The sequence below is a fragment of the Octopus bimaculoides genome, chromosome 14 (genome assembly GCF_046866305.1).
Source record: "Octopus bimaculoides isolate indiv1 chromosome 14, ASM4686630v1, whole genome shotgun sequence".
NCBI lineage: Eukaryota > Metazoa > Mollusca > Cephalopoda > Octopoda > Octopodidae > Octopus > Octopus bimaculoides.
This window is the reverse complement of record NC_142941.1, coordinates 800,704-816,077: the sequence shown is the minus strand read 5'-3', so window position 1 is coordinate 816,077 and position 15,374 is coordinate 800,704. Positions and strand designations below refer to the sequence as shown.

The 15,374-nt window shown below is 35.4% G+C and overlaps 1 protein-coding gene and 1 long non-coding RNA gene across 9 annotated transcripts in view; one reads left to right on the top strand and one right to left on the bottom strand.

Moving 5' to 3' along the window:
- Positions 1-2,296: 2,296 nt before the first annotated feature.
- Positions 2,297-15,374, bottom strand: part of LOC149132555 (uncharacterized) — a 106,809-nt gene continuing 93,731 nt past the window's right edge. For all 6 annotated transcript variants that reach the window (XM_089362117.1, XM_089362111.1, XM_089362113.1 and 3 more), the window contains 2 exons: positions 10,825-10,974; positions 2,297-7,712 (listed from right to left, as the gene is read on the bottom strand). In XM_089362117.1, coding sequence (XP_089218243.1) covers positions 6,205-7,653 — 1,449 coding nt within the window. In that variant the 5' untranslated portion in view covers positions 7,654-7,712; positions 10,825-10,974 and the 3' untranslated portion in view covers positions 2,297-6,204. The remainder of the gene's footprint in view (positions 7,713-10,824; positions 10,975-15,374) is intronic.
- Positions 12,771-15,374, top strand: part of LOC128249354 (uncharacterized) — a 35,239-nt gene continuing 32,635 nt past the window's right edge. For all 3 annotated transcript variants that reach the window (XR_016244170.1, XR_016244169.1, XR_008265443.2), the window contains exons 1-2: positions 12,771-14,747; positions 15,071-15,134. This is a non-coding gene — a long non-coding RNA (uncharacterized LOC128249354). The remainder of the gene's footprint in view (positions 14,748-15,070; positions 15,135-15,374) is intronic.

Here is a 15,374-nt window from a genome sequence, read left to right as displayed (position 1 = left end):
GTCATGGTTAAATGAAACAATCGAGTTATTTCCCTTGGCATATAGAATTTGGAGAAAAGGCTCTTTCTTCTTTATCAATAAACTCCACTGTTTCTAGCATTTCCAGTTAGTAAATTAGCCTATCAACATTTTACTGTACATTCTGATTATTAAAATGAGTAATTAGTGTAATTAATGATAAATACACTCAACAGGGTAAGCTCAATGTTTAAAGATCAAAATTTCTCTTTGGAGCTGTAAATATTAGTACAGAAATTTAAGGATTCCAAGAACTCTTAGTTTTAAATGGTGACAAAGGCAATATATATAAATGATGGGATACGTTTTGTTGCGAATTTCTAGGTGGGATCAGGAAAAGATTTAAAGCTAAAATTATTCCTTTCTTCACTGTGCCTAATTTCATACACTAATGTGAGTATATACATCAATCTATTGCTTTCAGTCAATCATATATGGTACCAAAGCATATACACAGTTTTGCAGAGTGAATATATTTCTATAACCTCTACTTCTGTAATGTAATGTCTCTCACAATCAAATACGTATCTATCAATGCAGTTTCATAATGTACAAGACAAACCCACAAGTCAAAGAAATCCATATAGAGTAGCATTCATAAGAATGACAAACAACAGAGGTTTACAAAAATCTTGTTAAATTGTACTTAATTTATATTTTGGAATAAAACTAAATTCTTATTGGGTGATCATTAGCAAACAGGAAGAATCCTGACACTCATCTCTTCTTAACCAACATCAACATTTCTTCTTTAAAAGACTAAATGAGCTACATTTTTTTTTACCCCCATTGTCACACTATTTCCACATATCTACACACCCAAATGGATATGTGTATATATATATGTGTATCAGTGAGATTTTGAGGCTAACAATTCAAAAATGGAGTACTGAAGACTCCCAGGCAGTAGATAGCATTAATATTTCAAAGTTCAGGAATTCAGCGTCACATATCTACATTACCAACTACTTCAAGTTACTGGCAAGTATTTTTCCTTCCCTTGCCTAGAAACATGCACCTACAAAAAAGGTAGAGTAGTAAGTATGCAAAACAACTCCCCAGTTTGATGTGTGTAAGCGTATAAGACAAACAGATAGATAAATAGATAGGTGCTCCAACCCATGCCAGCATGGAAATCAGATGTTAAATGATGATGATGACAGACAGATATTTAGAGTGGGAGAGAGAAAGAGAGAGAAAGATCGTGCTTTTTTTTTTTCATTCATATTTCCCTTGTACCTTGACTTTAGATCTCCCTTTCCAGATGGAGAAGCCATGTGTTGGTTTGCCTCCTCAACAAGACACTTGCTCTATCATACTTTTTCATACCCCCTAATATTATACTCCGTTCAGTTGAGGGATCTTGTCTTGCGAGTACTTTGATGACACCACCCTTCCACTCCTAACACATTTCCCAGAAAAATATCTCCATAAGTTTCCCTGGCATGTACTACCACAGACATCTTGCATTGTACAACCCAACATTACATACATACATTCATAATTGCAATGCTGTTATTTCTCTATTTTGTTCCCTTATAACTTGCCCCACACATACTCTGTGTATGCCATTATATCAACATGTGACCATTGGTTCACTTCTAAGTTTATCTCTAGATTTTCTATAGAATTCAGAACCAACACTGCAAGTCACAACATTTTTTATACAAACACGAGTATTTAAACAATGTAATCAAAGAGAGAAAAATAGGTGATGGGTGGTGTATATGCTGCATATACACCCAGAGTTATTAGTTTCATCAGCACCACATCCAATCCATCAACTATCCACAAACATTGTTTAAATACCCACCAGGTCAAGCAGTGCAACAGTTGGATCGACCAATTTACACATTCAACCCATTCCTGCTGAGTGGTACACACTGCTGACAAAGATACAAGGTTTCATTTTGCAACCATAATATATTACCAAGTGTATTACAGGTTTACAAGTCAATGCTGCCTTACCTTGTGTTAACAGAGCAATATTTTCATTTTAAAGTTAATCTCTAAAGATTTTCTATAAAATTCAGAGCCAGTACTGCAAGTTACAACATTTCATAAAGAAATACATGTATGTCAACAATGCAATATATATACACAAGATACAACACAGTATTGACTTGTAAACCTGTAATATATTTGGTAGTATATTATGGTTGCAAAATGAAATACTGTCTCTTTACCAGCAATTAAGACTACAGGTTCATACATGTGCTTGCATATATATATATATATATATATATATATATATATATATATATATATATATATATATAGAACATTCCAAAAGTTACACTACTATTTAATACATATGTGCGCATAGTTTACATGGATCAAATGAAATTTGTTGAGGCAAATTTTAAATGGCTGGATACCTTTCCTGTTGCCAACCCTCAAATGTTTTTAAGAATGGTAATATTTTCTCATGACCAGACATGTTCCCACAGATGACTAGAAGTATCACATGATGTCAAAACAAGGAGACAGTAACACACACTGATATAGATGCCATGTATATATAGTAAGTAGTGTATTGAGGTAATGCACTGTACTGTTGCAATTAGGTTGCAGTGTATCAAACTGTAAGAAAACTGAGTCAATTGTTTACATGAGAGAGAGAGAGAGAGAGAGAGAGAGAGAGAGAGAGAGAGAGACTAGGACTTTTTATGTGATAACCTACTGAGAGATGCAGATAAAATTTAAAGCTGGCACATGGCCCCAGCTAAAAGCATGGCTATGTGAAGGTGGAAAAGTACTGTAGACAGAACCATAAAAGCTAAGAGACAAGTCTTGAAAAACTGGAAGAAAAGGGGCAGTAGAGAGAAATATCAAAGAGCTAGAAGAGAAGCTAAACTTCAGGTACACTTAGCAAGGGAAAATGCAGAAAAGAAAAAGTTTGCATGTTCTGCAATGTGAGCATCAGAAGCATGTACTAGAGGGAATTGAGATGTTGCTAGGGAGAAGAGTATAGAAAATGAAAAGAACACACTTGTTTTTACTGATACCAAAAAGTGACATGGAAAGGCTGAGAGCTTGTTGAATGAGGAGAAATAATAGGAAAGAGAGAAAGGTCACTCTGAGTAGAGCCAAGAAAGGGACCCGATATCCAAGTTGACAGTAATATGGTAGACAGAGCAATTAAGGATATGGAAGACAAGGAAAGCAGCTGGGTTATTGAGGATAGTCAGTGAGAAGCCTAAACTATTTGTTTAAGTAGTGTACAGGTTAGTCACTGCACTGCTCACTCAGAGAATACCCAGTGACTGGTGTAGAAGCGTCATTGCAAACTACTTAGAAGCGCAGAATGGATGCACTGGAGAAAGAAACAACAAAGGCACCAAACTGTTGGCTCAAATCATGAAAGTTATAGCAAAATTGATTAGCAACAGGTTTAGCTTGGATGAGATGTAGTTTGGCTTTGTGCCAGTAAGATGTACTCCTGATGTCATCTGTCTAGTGAAACAATTATAGGAGTACTTAGCTAGATGCAAGTAATAGATGATACTTAGCATACATCATCCTGGAGAAGGCTTTTCACAGAGCCTTGTGCTCCATGGTTTTGGTGGCTGCTAAAGAATCTAGAAGTAGGTGAATAGCTTGCAAGAGCTGTACAAGTCATGTACAGAGGTGCAGTGAGCAAGATGAAAGTTACAAATGAGTTGAGTAACAAATTTAATATATATAGTTACAAGTCCATCAAGGCTCGATTTTCATCTAGCCACCTGTTTATTAGCATCCTCTCCAAGCAATAACACAAGAGTTTAAGACCAGTGTCAATAGCAACTCCTCTATGCTGACAACCAATTTGTAGAATTTATAAGGAATTGGAGAAAAAACCTAGATATGGAAGCAATAGCGAGAATTGAATGGCCTCGTCTTACTCAAGACTAAACTATTAGTAAGTAGGGAAGAAGACAGAGCCTTACTACCATCACGGAAATGGTTTTGCTTGATTTGTGTAAGGAGGGTAGGAAGAAATTCCATTGTGTAAGCCCATAGATTTCATATGGGGCAAGTACAAAGGAGCCATAAGCTTTAAGAACTAGATTCTCAAAAATGTCTATGTGGTTCACTAGAAACAGTTGATAGTTTCTGTTACCACTGTGGCCTAATAGCTGTGGGAATGGGTTTTCAAGAAATAAGGGTAGATAGGAAGTAGTTCTGAGAGCTATTACCTCTGTTGGCAATCCTCTGTTGAAGGATTTCTCCCTCAGAGTAAAAGGTAGACTGTACGATACTTATGTACAAAATGTGATGTTGCATGTAGTAAATCATGGGCCTTAAATGAATTGCAAAAATAGAAAAAAAATGAAGCAAGCATGAGTAGTGTTAATGAGCATGAATGACAAAGTTTTAACAAGATGGAGAAAAAGAAGCTGTATAGAAGAAGAATGAGATATAGTGTGCAAAACTGTGGTAGTAATGACATGTGATGTGCATGGAGGATTCCAGCTGTATAAAGAAATGTCATATACTCAATAAAACCTGGAGAAGAGGAAGACCAAAGAAAGATTTGAGATAAAGTAGCAAATCCTAATCTTAAGATACTGCATCTCATGAAGCAGGTGATAAAGGAATGTGACATTTGATAGAACACAATGCTGGACTATCCACCCAAGTAAGCATGGTTAAATGTACATTAAAATAAGGCTAGTCCTGGAGCAGGGCTTCGATATCGAAAACACACATCTACAACTGAGTCCTTCACTCAATTTGTTCCTGTTAAGTCTCCATCTGCCACGTCTTTTGCCTATCCAATACCCTTCATCTCTCCACTAGTCCATGCCTAACCCTAACCCTACAACAGTTGTTTCATAGCAAACATGTAGCAATCACAAGTGTTTCTCTCCTAAGGGATTACAAACGATCTATTGATGTATTCGATGAACATCCTCATATCACTCCTTTATTAACATTCTTCCCTCTTCCCATCCCCCATGCTCTCTCTTACCACCACTACCATCCCTTCCACACTGCTAGCCACCTTTCCCCCTCTGTTGGACCCTCTCTTTTATTGACATCCATCATACTCTCTTACTATTATCCCTACCTTTCTCCCTCTCCCTATAAAACCGTTTGGCACACATTTTTACCAGTGCGATGACCCAGGAAGGCAGCTAAGACAGATGGTGCAGATCGATGACAAGAACCTCTATCGCCCATAAATACAGCACTGTTGTTTCCAGTGGGACAAGTCACAGGTTACTGCATCAACAGCCTGCCATCAACTCCAGCCAGTGTATCTCTTCCAATATGTCATTATTGCTGCTGTTATCTGTAAAAGGCCAATGCAGTTTGTCTTCATGTGCAGCAATAAAATCTTCTGTTAAAAGTTTGTGGATGTTGTTCAGTTGCTTCTACATGCAGCCGAAGAAACATTTTTGCACAGACCACAAACATTGGTCATAAAAGTTCTCTAAAAGTAAAAAGGTTGGGAGACATTGACTTAATCCACCCTATATGCAGAAAATGTATTATCTTTACATTTTGAAATTCAGGTTTTGTTGTTTACTAACCATTTCAAACTATCATCTTGTCTTAAATATACAATGGATGTGTGATTTAGAAGTTTGCTTCACTACCACGTGGGTCTGGGTTCAAATACACCATTTGTAGAAGCGCCTTCTTCCTTTTAACCCTCAGATTGACCAATAACTCTGGGAGTAAAATTTGTTAGATAGAAACTATGCAGAACTCTGTCGTGTGTGTGAGTGTGAGTGTGAGTGAGAGAGAGAGAGAGAGAGAGAGAGTATCAATGTTTGGATGAGGACAGTAAATTTAAACAGAAACCTTGTGGTAGTAAAATCACTGAGTTACCTCCCCTTGTGGTTAGGGAGTTGGTAGGACTGACCAAAACTGCTGAAGGTATTAGCTCAACAGGGTTACCATTCTTATTAATACGGAAATTATTATTATGCTTATGTCCAGTATTAAACATGCTAAATCTTTGACTCAAGATTATCTCGTACTTATCAATAACACATGTTTAACAAAAATACATTTAAAAAACATGAAATCTACCAAAGGCAAAACCATTAGAATGAAAATAATTTTCAAAATATATGTTGATACTTTTCTCAAACTTAGCACGCACACACACACACACACACACACAGGTGAGATGGTGATCAACATATATTGTTTTAAAGTCATTAAAAAGAGAAATGTAAAAGAAACATAAACCTACCCTGTTGTTTTAGGTTTGATAACATTAAAAAACATCAATGGTTCAGTGCTTGGCACTGTTGTATTCCCTGTCAAAATAGATATAACATGATGACTACCATCTTCTTCCTGCCTACTCTCCTCACGTTTCACAAGCATTTCGCTCATTTCAGTTCGTGAACCACCACTCTCTCCAGAATTTGTAGATATTACATAAGGTTCTCTCTCCAGCTTAACTTTCTTTTGTTGCTGTGGGAGGTGTCGTGCTGATGAAGGGAGAGACTGCGGTGGAGCTGGAGGTTTCTGTTGTTGGGGTTGTGTTTGCAGTTGTGTTGCTTGTTGTGATTGTTGTTGTTGTTGTTGTTGTTGTTGTTGTTCACAATGTCTGAGGTAGTTTTCTGAAGCGGAGGATAAATGTTCAAAATTGGAATCAATACGAGAAGATGATTTAGAAATAAAATGTTTAAGTGGATCAACAATTGCACCATTAAATTGGGTGTCCTTACATTTTAGAGTGAGGTCAAATGGTTGTTCCTGCAAGAAGCTGGCAGCCAGGTGGCGCTGTACAGTCTGGCTACCAGCTGAGGGCTCTTCGGTCAAGCGAGATAGCTTTGGTGTCTGATTGATATATGATGAAAGATAACTCTTACGAGTCGCTTGTAAAATCCCTGCACTATTCTTATTAGAAATATTTGAGTCTCTTTTAGTTGAGACACTGTCTGTAGAAGTCAAAGTTTTTGAAGAGTTACCTCCCTTGCTCACTGCCACTTCAGTGACATCTACAGACGTTGTTGATGTCGCTGCTTGTTCAGAAGGTTCATCTTTATAGCTTGTGATAGTGGTATTGCTACCGGATGGTGGAAGGTGATCAACAGCTGATGGCTCTGAGGTAGATTTTGGTGATTTTGCATGGGCAAAAAGACGTCGTAATATCTGGTAGTTGGAAACTGATGACTCATGGATAGAATATTCTGGATGTGTTACTGTTGCTGATTGAGTCTGTTGAGTGAGGACAGCTTCAGATTTCACCTGCTGATGTTCATTGTTTGTTGGACTGCTACTGGGAACAACAGCTGATGAGCTACAACTACTACTACTACTATTACTACTGTTATTGCCATTGCTCCCAGTTAAGTCATTCCGACCACAAGGATCAATATCTGGTGCCAACACATTTGACACTGAACTGTATTCACTTGTATCAGAAGAGCTACCAGTTAACTGTTGCTGCACTAAGCCATCATCACAGACTCTTTTACTACTACGACTGGCTAAATGGTCAAGCTCACTGCTGCTGTCAGCACTGAATGGTTCACACACCTCATCACTACTAACAGTTTCTGGTTTTCCTGAGGTAATTTTCTGTTGTATATTAGAGGATTCAGCTTGAAAGCATTTCAGCTCCTCTTTAGTGAGGAACTGCTCAGCTGTAGTTGGACCAGTTTTGGGTTTCTTTGGAGGTGGCATGATGAGCCATGTATGCTGCAATCCAAGTCAGCTGTATTCCACATGAGGTTTCATAATATCTGTAAAAAACAAAAAACCATTTAAACAATGCTGCTAGACACATGTAAACACAAGAAAGCTAATAAAACCCTGACATCTACAATTGAATAATGGAACAAATATGTAGGGTGGGGCAGGGAATATAGTCAACGGAATCGGTCTCAGTACATGAGTGAAACAAGAAGCAATAAAGACATAGTATGATTTGAACTCAGAACGGAAAGGATGAAATTGAATATTACAAGGCTTTATTGCTCTAATGGTTCTGCCATTCTACCATTTGTACATTATGATATATCAAACTGATTGAGGAATATATTTATGCAATTAAGAACTTAATTAGCCACACAATGTTGATCATCTCATCTTTTAGTGTGCTTCCTTCTGAGCCTATCAACCAGTATACATTTAACACACTGTGACTACTTGACAGAGAGCGTTAGAATGTAGTAGGGATAGCAGTGACAGACAATATAGGAGTTGGCCAACAGAGACGGCAAAGAGCAGCCGACAACACAAAAGGCAATGAACAGACAGAGGACAAACAACATTGGAAATCAGTAGCTGCTGGTAAGCAACCAGCATCATTTTATCTGCTGCTACAACAACACTAAGAACAAAAACTCTCTCCACATTTTGTCATTCATAGTAATGACAACATTCATTTTTTGAGTATCAGAAACCTCAACAGACTCCAGTGTTCTTTTTCATACAAGTGATTTAGATACTGAATAGACTTATATATATGTGACATAGAGAGTGGGTCATTAACAATGTTTGTAGAGTGTAAAACTACAGTAAATATAACTGAACTATGGTGGAGAGAGAGAGAGAGTGTGTGTGTGTGTGTGTGTGTGTGTGTGTCCAATTAACATATTGCAGTGGTGCAATCTAACAGGGAATTTCTGATCCAAGATGTGAAAGACAGATAAAAACCATAATAAGGCGAGTTAGACATGGTTAAAGGTTTCGTGGATGTGAAATGACCCCCACCTCCCTCCCACACACTCCAAATGTTTCCAAGTTTAGGAGGTAAGTGGTGGCCACACGTATACGGTAACACAATGAGAGAGGTCCAGCAATACACACAGAAATAGAACAGTCTAACAGGAAACTTTTAATTCAAAATATGCAATGGAAAGAGTCCTTGACAGGTTCCATCGCTGTGATCAATGGAAACAACATTGTACTTAATCAGTGTATAATGGAAAAGAGCAGTTGCAATTCTGGTGCTACAGAAGAGGCAGGCTCAGAGAAAGAATGGATGTAATTGCGTGGAAAAAGGATTAGGTAATGCATTTAGCATTACATCTGAGAATTGTAATAAATAGAGAGGTAAGGTGGGTAGAATGGGTTTAATTGAGCTAATATAAGGGTATAATAGTCAGAGATGTAGAGGGTGTTGTAGAAATATAAAACAGGCAGGAAAGCACTAACTGGTAGAATGTTAATGGCAGGAAACAGTTATCAAATGTAGACTTTTAACAGCTAAGAGAGAGATAGAGAAGGAGAGATGTACAAGATGAATGAGCTGTATTCTAGAGTAGAATACATTCATACTTTGTAAAGGTTTTTTCAGCAATTCAGAGTTGAAATGTTTTCACTTGAAAAAATATATATAAACTATTCTTTCCATTTTTTTAATGGCTTAGTGACAGGAAGGACATTCCTACCTCTATCACAAACTTTTACAACAACCCACAACACTGGTAAGAGAAAGGAAAAAGTTATTTTCAAACCAGAGACTTGACCTGAATACTTGGACTCCACTAAATATACCTAAGGACCAGGTGGTGGTGTTAAACTGAGTGACAGATAGACTTATAGCTTGTACGGTTTATTGGTGATGATCACAGCTAAATATTATTAAACTTTTACAGAACTGTTGTGCTGTTGCATATATCATCACTCACCAGAAGAGCCACTATAGTGCTACAGCTTTGACGCCTTCAGCTGTGTCATATAAAAGTTTCAGAACATTCCTCTTGTTTACAAACAATGTGATGAGTCCACAGAGACTATGCCTATACTGATCATATGTGTGAATTAATTGCAACAAGCATTAAGAATAATTTATTGATTATAGAAAACTGCTGATGTAATAGGGAGAAGAGACAGTTTAATTTCACAAATTTTTACTCATGTTATTCCTTTCTCTTTCACTCTTTCTTCCATCCCTCCCTTTAATTCAATGCTCTTTCCCCCTCTCTCCCTATCTCTCTCTATTATATATATATATATATATATATATATATATATATATATATATATATAATAATTTGTCTGTGCAAGTGGTGAAGTCAAGATGAAGTAGTCTGACAAATAATGGTCCATAAAATAACGAAATAAAACTGAAGTAAAATAGTAAATCAATGAGGCATAGAAATCCACCATACATCAACATAAACATGGTTCATGTTCAATTTGAATTTAGAAAGACAGATGTGATATCATCATCATCATCATCATAAACATTTAATGTCCATTTTCCATATTGGCATGGGTTATATGATTTTACTGGAGTTGGTAAGCTGGAGAGCTGCACCAGGCTTCACTCTGTTTTGGCTTGCTTTTCATGGCTTGATGCCCTTCTTAACGCCAACCACTCTACAGACTGTACTGGGTACAGTACACATGTCACCAACATGGGTGCCTTTTATGTGTCACCTCTACTGACCATGACCACAATTTCATTTAGCTTGACGTCTTCTCAAGCACAGCAAATCACCAAAAGTTTTGGTCACCTGTGATCACCTCTTCTACATCTTCCGCAGGTTCTCTCCAATGCCTCTTATACCCAATTTCTCTCTTAAAACACTTACACTCCATCATACATGCACACTGACATTGCACATCCAGTAGAGCATGTTAGCTTCATTTCATTCAAGCCTTCGCATATCCTCTGCAGTCACAGCGCATGTTTCACTGCCATGTAGCATGGTTATGTAAAGGAAATTAAAGTTTTAATCCAAATGATATTCAAAGCAAACAAAAAACTATTTCAAACTGAACATCATTGAGAAAGAGTGAAAGTGACTGGGGACGTTTTCCACTTCGTTCATACGTGAACAATAATAAAAACTAGAAATATGAAGATGAACAGAGAAGAATAGAAAATAGAATTTCTCTCACATGTCCAATTGTGTTCAATGCACATTAAATTAAAGTATCAGGGTTTCTATGGACCCTCTATGGCTTCATCTTGGATATCAACAGGAAAAATACTGGATAAAAACTTTGTAAAATTTCTGACAAGCACGTAGCCATGGTGGGAAGAATTCACTGAAAGTAAAACAGAGACAAACATCATTTCTACAATCACAAGTTGTACAGGATTAAAGTAGTAAAGTAGTAAAGTAGTAAAGTATTGTCATAGTAAACATCCAGTGTTGCAAGTTTTAAATTACATCTTACAATCAACTACAGCATGTTACACACCATACCCATGTGTGTTACACATTACCTAACCAGTGTTACACATCATTCTTGAGTGTGTCGTCATTGTCTACTGTCTTATATAGCATCAACTACAGTGTATTATACATCATCCACAAGTGTTACTTACACACCATCCTTGAATGTTTTCTCATTTTCCATCCTACACATCAGCCTCCACTGCCTTACATACCATCATTTACTCTATTCAGTATTTTCTCCAGTTATTTTTATGAAACAGTTCTCACTCAACTACCAAGATATTAACGCATTTATTGATATGAACTACAACTTCAAGAGGCAGTGTGATCGTTTTGAAATGACTGAATATAACTGTCATAATTACTGGAAAATACAGATGTGTATAGTGAACACGGTTTTGTTAAGAAATGTTTTAGTGTGCCAAGTGAAATTCTCTTCCAATAAACATTAAACTTGTATATTATAAATAACAATCATTTGCTATCAGATAAACTAATTAATAATATCCAATTTTCCATGGTTACATGTGTCAGAAGGAATTTACTGAAACATTTTCTATTGCAAGATGCCCTCACCTGTTTTCAAGCAAGGTAATATTTCCAAAAAGCCAGATATGTTTTGCATGGAAGAGTGGAAACAAACAACATCACTTGTATGACACTGATGCATGATTACAACCATCACATGATATCAAGACAAAAGTATATATATATATATATATATATATATATATATATATATATATATATAGATATAGATATAGGTATATATATACACACAAACACACATTGCAGGCTTTTTTCAGTTTCCATCTACCAAGTCCACTTACATGGTCTTGATGGGCCCAAAGTTATAGTAGAAGACACTTGCCCAGAGTGCCATGTAGTGGGACTGAACCTGAAACTATATGGTTGGGAAACAAGCTTCTTAACCACACAGCCGCATCTGCACCTATAAGACATGGATATTAAAATTTTAAAACAAGATTCAGGACAGATCAATCACTAGGGGACTTTATAAATCAGAAATACGGGTTATTACATAACTCACTGAGCTACATAATCATGTATTGCCAGTAGGTTTTGCAGATTTAGAAACTTTTGGAGTGTATGAATTTAATGATATAATATTATTAGTGTCTCATGAAATCCTTTTATTGGAAAAGTTTCACTAACTATAAGTATCCTCCTCTATTTATCTTTCAGACCTGTTTCATTACAATCTCTCTAACTTATTTGAAGTCAAGTAAATAAAAACATAGCTAACACCCATTTGTACATGTTCTAACACCATTCTCATTCGTAAATATCATGTCCAACCACACTAATTAAGAGAATCTATGAGAGACTAATAGTCACAAATCATTATTTAATCCTGTAAAGTTTTTCTCCATTTAGTTGGACTGAATCAACAAGTTTTTATGTTTTGATTGCCTCAAGTTATAAAATCAGAAAGTCTATTCAGAAATGCATTCATTCATACAATAATCTTCAATTGATTTCAGGAAAAAAAAAAAACTGCACCACACCATTAGAACGAACTATCAGACTACTAACAGTGTCAACTATCCAGTTGTATGCTGCACTAAATGGTAAATAAAGTCAACCGTAGAAGTTGCACACAACCTGCATATGTGCATTCAGATTACCTCCCTTAATCTAGACCAGTCTATTTCTCAGACATCAGGAACATGTCATAACTTCTTGATTGCTATGTCTTGTATAAGAAGATAATAAGGAGAACTGTTCAAAGTCATTGTTGATTTCACAGCTGTAGAAAAGGGAAAGTCTTTAGCTTCACAATCACTCTGACAATATTATTTATTTCAAACATAGCAAATATACCAAGTGGCAGGTACAGAAATGTTTTTTTTTAAATCGGTCACACATATTTTATTTTTTTCCCTCCTCTTCTGAAAGCTGCAAACAACTGTACTTGTGCAGCCGCATGCGCAGGTGCACATAGCAGAACTGCAAGTGTAAGTATAGATGCACAAGATGGTAGTTAGAAGTAATCAGACATTAATGAAAACGAAGAAAGTAATATGCCAGTGTCTGGTATTTCTATTCCATGGAACAGGTCTAGAAATGATATCAACATAAGAAAATAAGGGATTCAACAATTATTTCTACTTTTTCCAACAGAGAACAGTGACAACATTAATCTTAATTGGTTAAACAACTGACTTTTTTATTCTTTATATTTTGTTCATTTGTTTCTAGTTTTGTTTTGGTTGTTTGTTTGTTTTGTTTGTTTTTTCACCAGATAAATTCAATTAACATAGGCACAGACCAACCAGTTGAAAATTGGGTTGTGGGAAAGTTCATGAATATAAAGAAATTGCAAAACCAATATATATATATATATATATATATATATATATATATAAACATACACACACACACACTTTATATATATATATATATGTATATATTTACACATATGTGTGTTGTAAGTCCTCTTGCTCTTTTCTCAACTTAAATGTTTCCAACTTATTAATTATATCAAGATAATTTTATGAACAAAATTATCAACAGATAATCATGATATTCTTTAAAAGACTTGGAGCTTCATATTAATATTTACTGAAGCGATAAACATTATTTTATAAAACCATAGTTATAGTGTGTGCGCGTGCATGCACACGTGCACATGTGTGTGTAACAATTTTAATTGAAGGAAAAGTCAACTTAGGAGATTCCTCTATTTGATTAAAATACAAAACTTTTTATAAATCTTGGAAATTTGAGTGAGTGAAGAGATATTTCAATTGAAGCATCAGCTACTACACTGTTTCTTTGTTCAGTACCATACTAATAATTGTGTTTCACTGAACCCATATCAATTACTATGGATGAAATAGAGATAACAACGTCAGCACAATGATCAGTATGTGATGTGAACTGACATAAACAACAGAAACTAAAAATGCAGCAAAGAACAAACTTCTATCAGGAATTGGTCAACTAAGATATTTGGAATTGTTCAAAGGAAGAAAGGAAAGAAATCTTATTGAAAGATTGAAAAGTGCAATAGCAGGATCTCTACTTTCAGCCCATTTCCTTTACTAACCATAAAATTATATTTATCCAAAATCTAAAATAATATCATTATGTAAATTTTCATAGGCTATTGAGCTAATAAAAGGTGTGTGTGTGTGTGTGTGTGTGTGTGTGTGTGTGCTCGTGTGTGCATGTACGTGCTGTGTGTATGAGAAGTGGGGTGAGATAATTTTCAAGTTCATGTTTTTTAACTAAATCCATATTCAAAATATATAAAAACTGAAACTGGATTAAAAATTCCCTCAGCTTGTATTTGAAAATTGTGTCCAACATGAAATTGTAGTTAAAAAAAAATAATCGGAACATTATGTTTTGCGATCCCAGAGTTCTACTGAACATGACAATATGGAGGAGATACTCACAACATACTAACTAAACATTTACTATTGGATTCATATTTTGTATTTATATAGTAGAAAATATCCCAAACTGAAATGTTATTCCAAACCAAACAACTCGAAATAATGAATGGCACTAATTAAATTATTTTCAAATACATCAATACACTCGTTAACCCCTGATGGCATAAAGAATTGAAGAACATTTTCGCAAGAAGACAGCTTATTTTATTTTAGGGTAAATATGATATTTTTATGATGCAATAGTAATTACAAACTGTTCTTTAATGATACTAGCTCTTATAAATTCTTAATATAAACACTTTAGATCAGTAGTTATGTTGAATTTCAAAACAAAAAAAAACTGTTTGGTTATCATACTAAATGCTTAGCATACACCTTTCCAAATCTACGATTTCAACGCAGTGTAGAGCAAATTAAAAGATTTGATCACATTAGAATCATAAAATACAGATTACCTATATTAAGTGGGATGTAACTTCTCTAAAATCTCTACATGTTCTTTTTTGTTTTTTTTATTGTTCTTTCAAAATCTTTCAGACTTGGTAGATGAAGTGATCACTTACTTTCTCAACAAGGTTAACAAATAGATTCATTAGAAAAAGTAAGTAAGCTTAACCTTTGAAATTTTTTCGTAATTCATTTGCGCATACAGTTTACAGTCAAAGACTTTGACAGTTTTCAATCATTTTATATGTTAGATAACTAAATGTATCAAGTGTACCCGTTATATTTTCATGTTTGCTGACATTGTCATTACATACAAAATACATATTTTCACAACATATAATGTTACAAATTTTTCCTGAGAATAATATTGTCGGTTATTGTATTGGCTACCTAA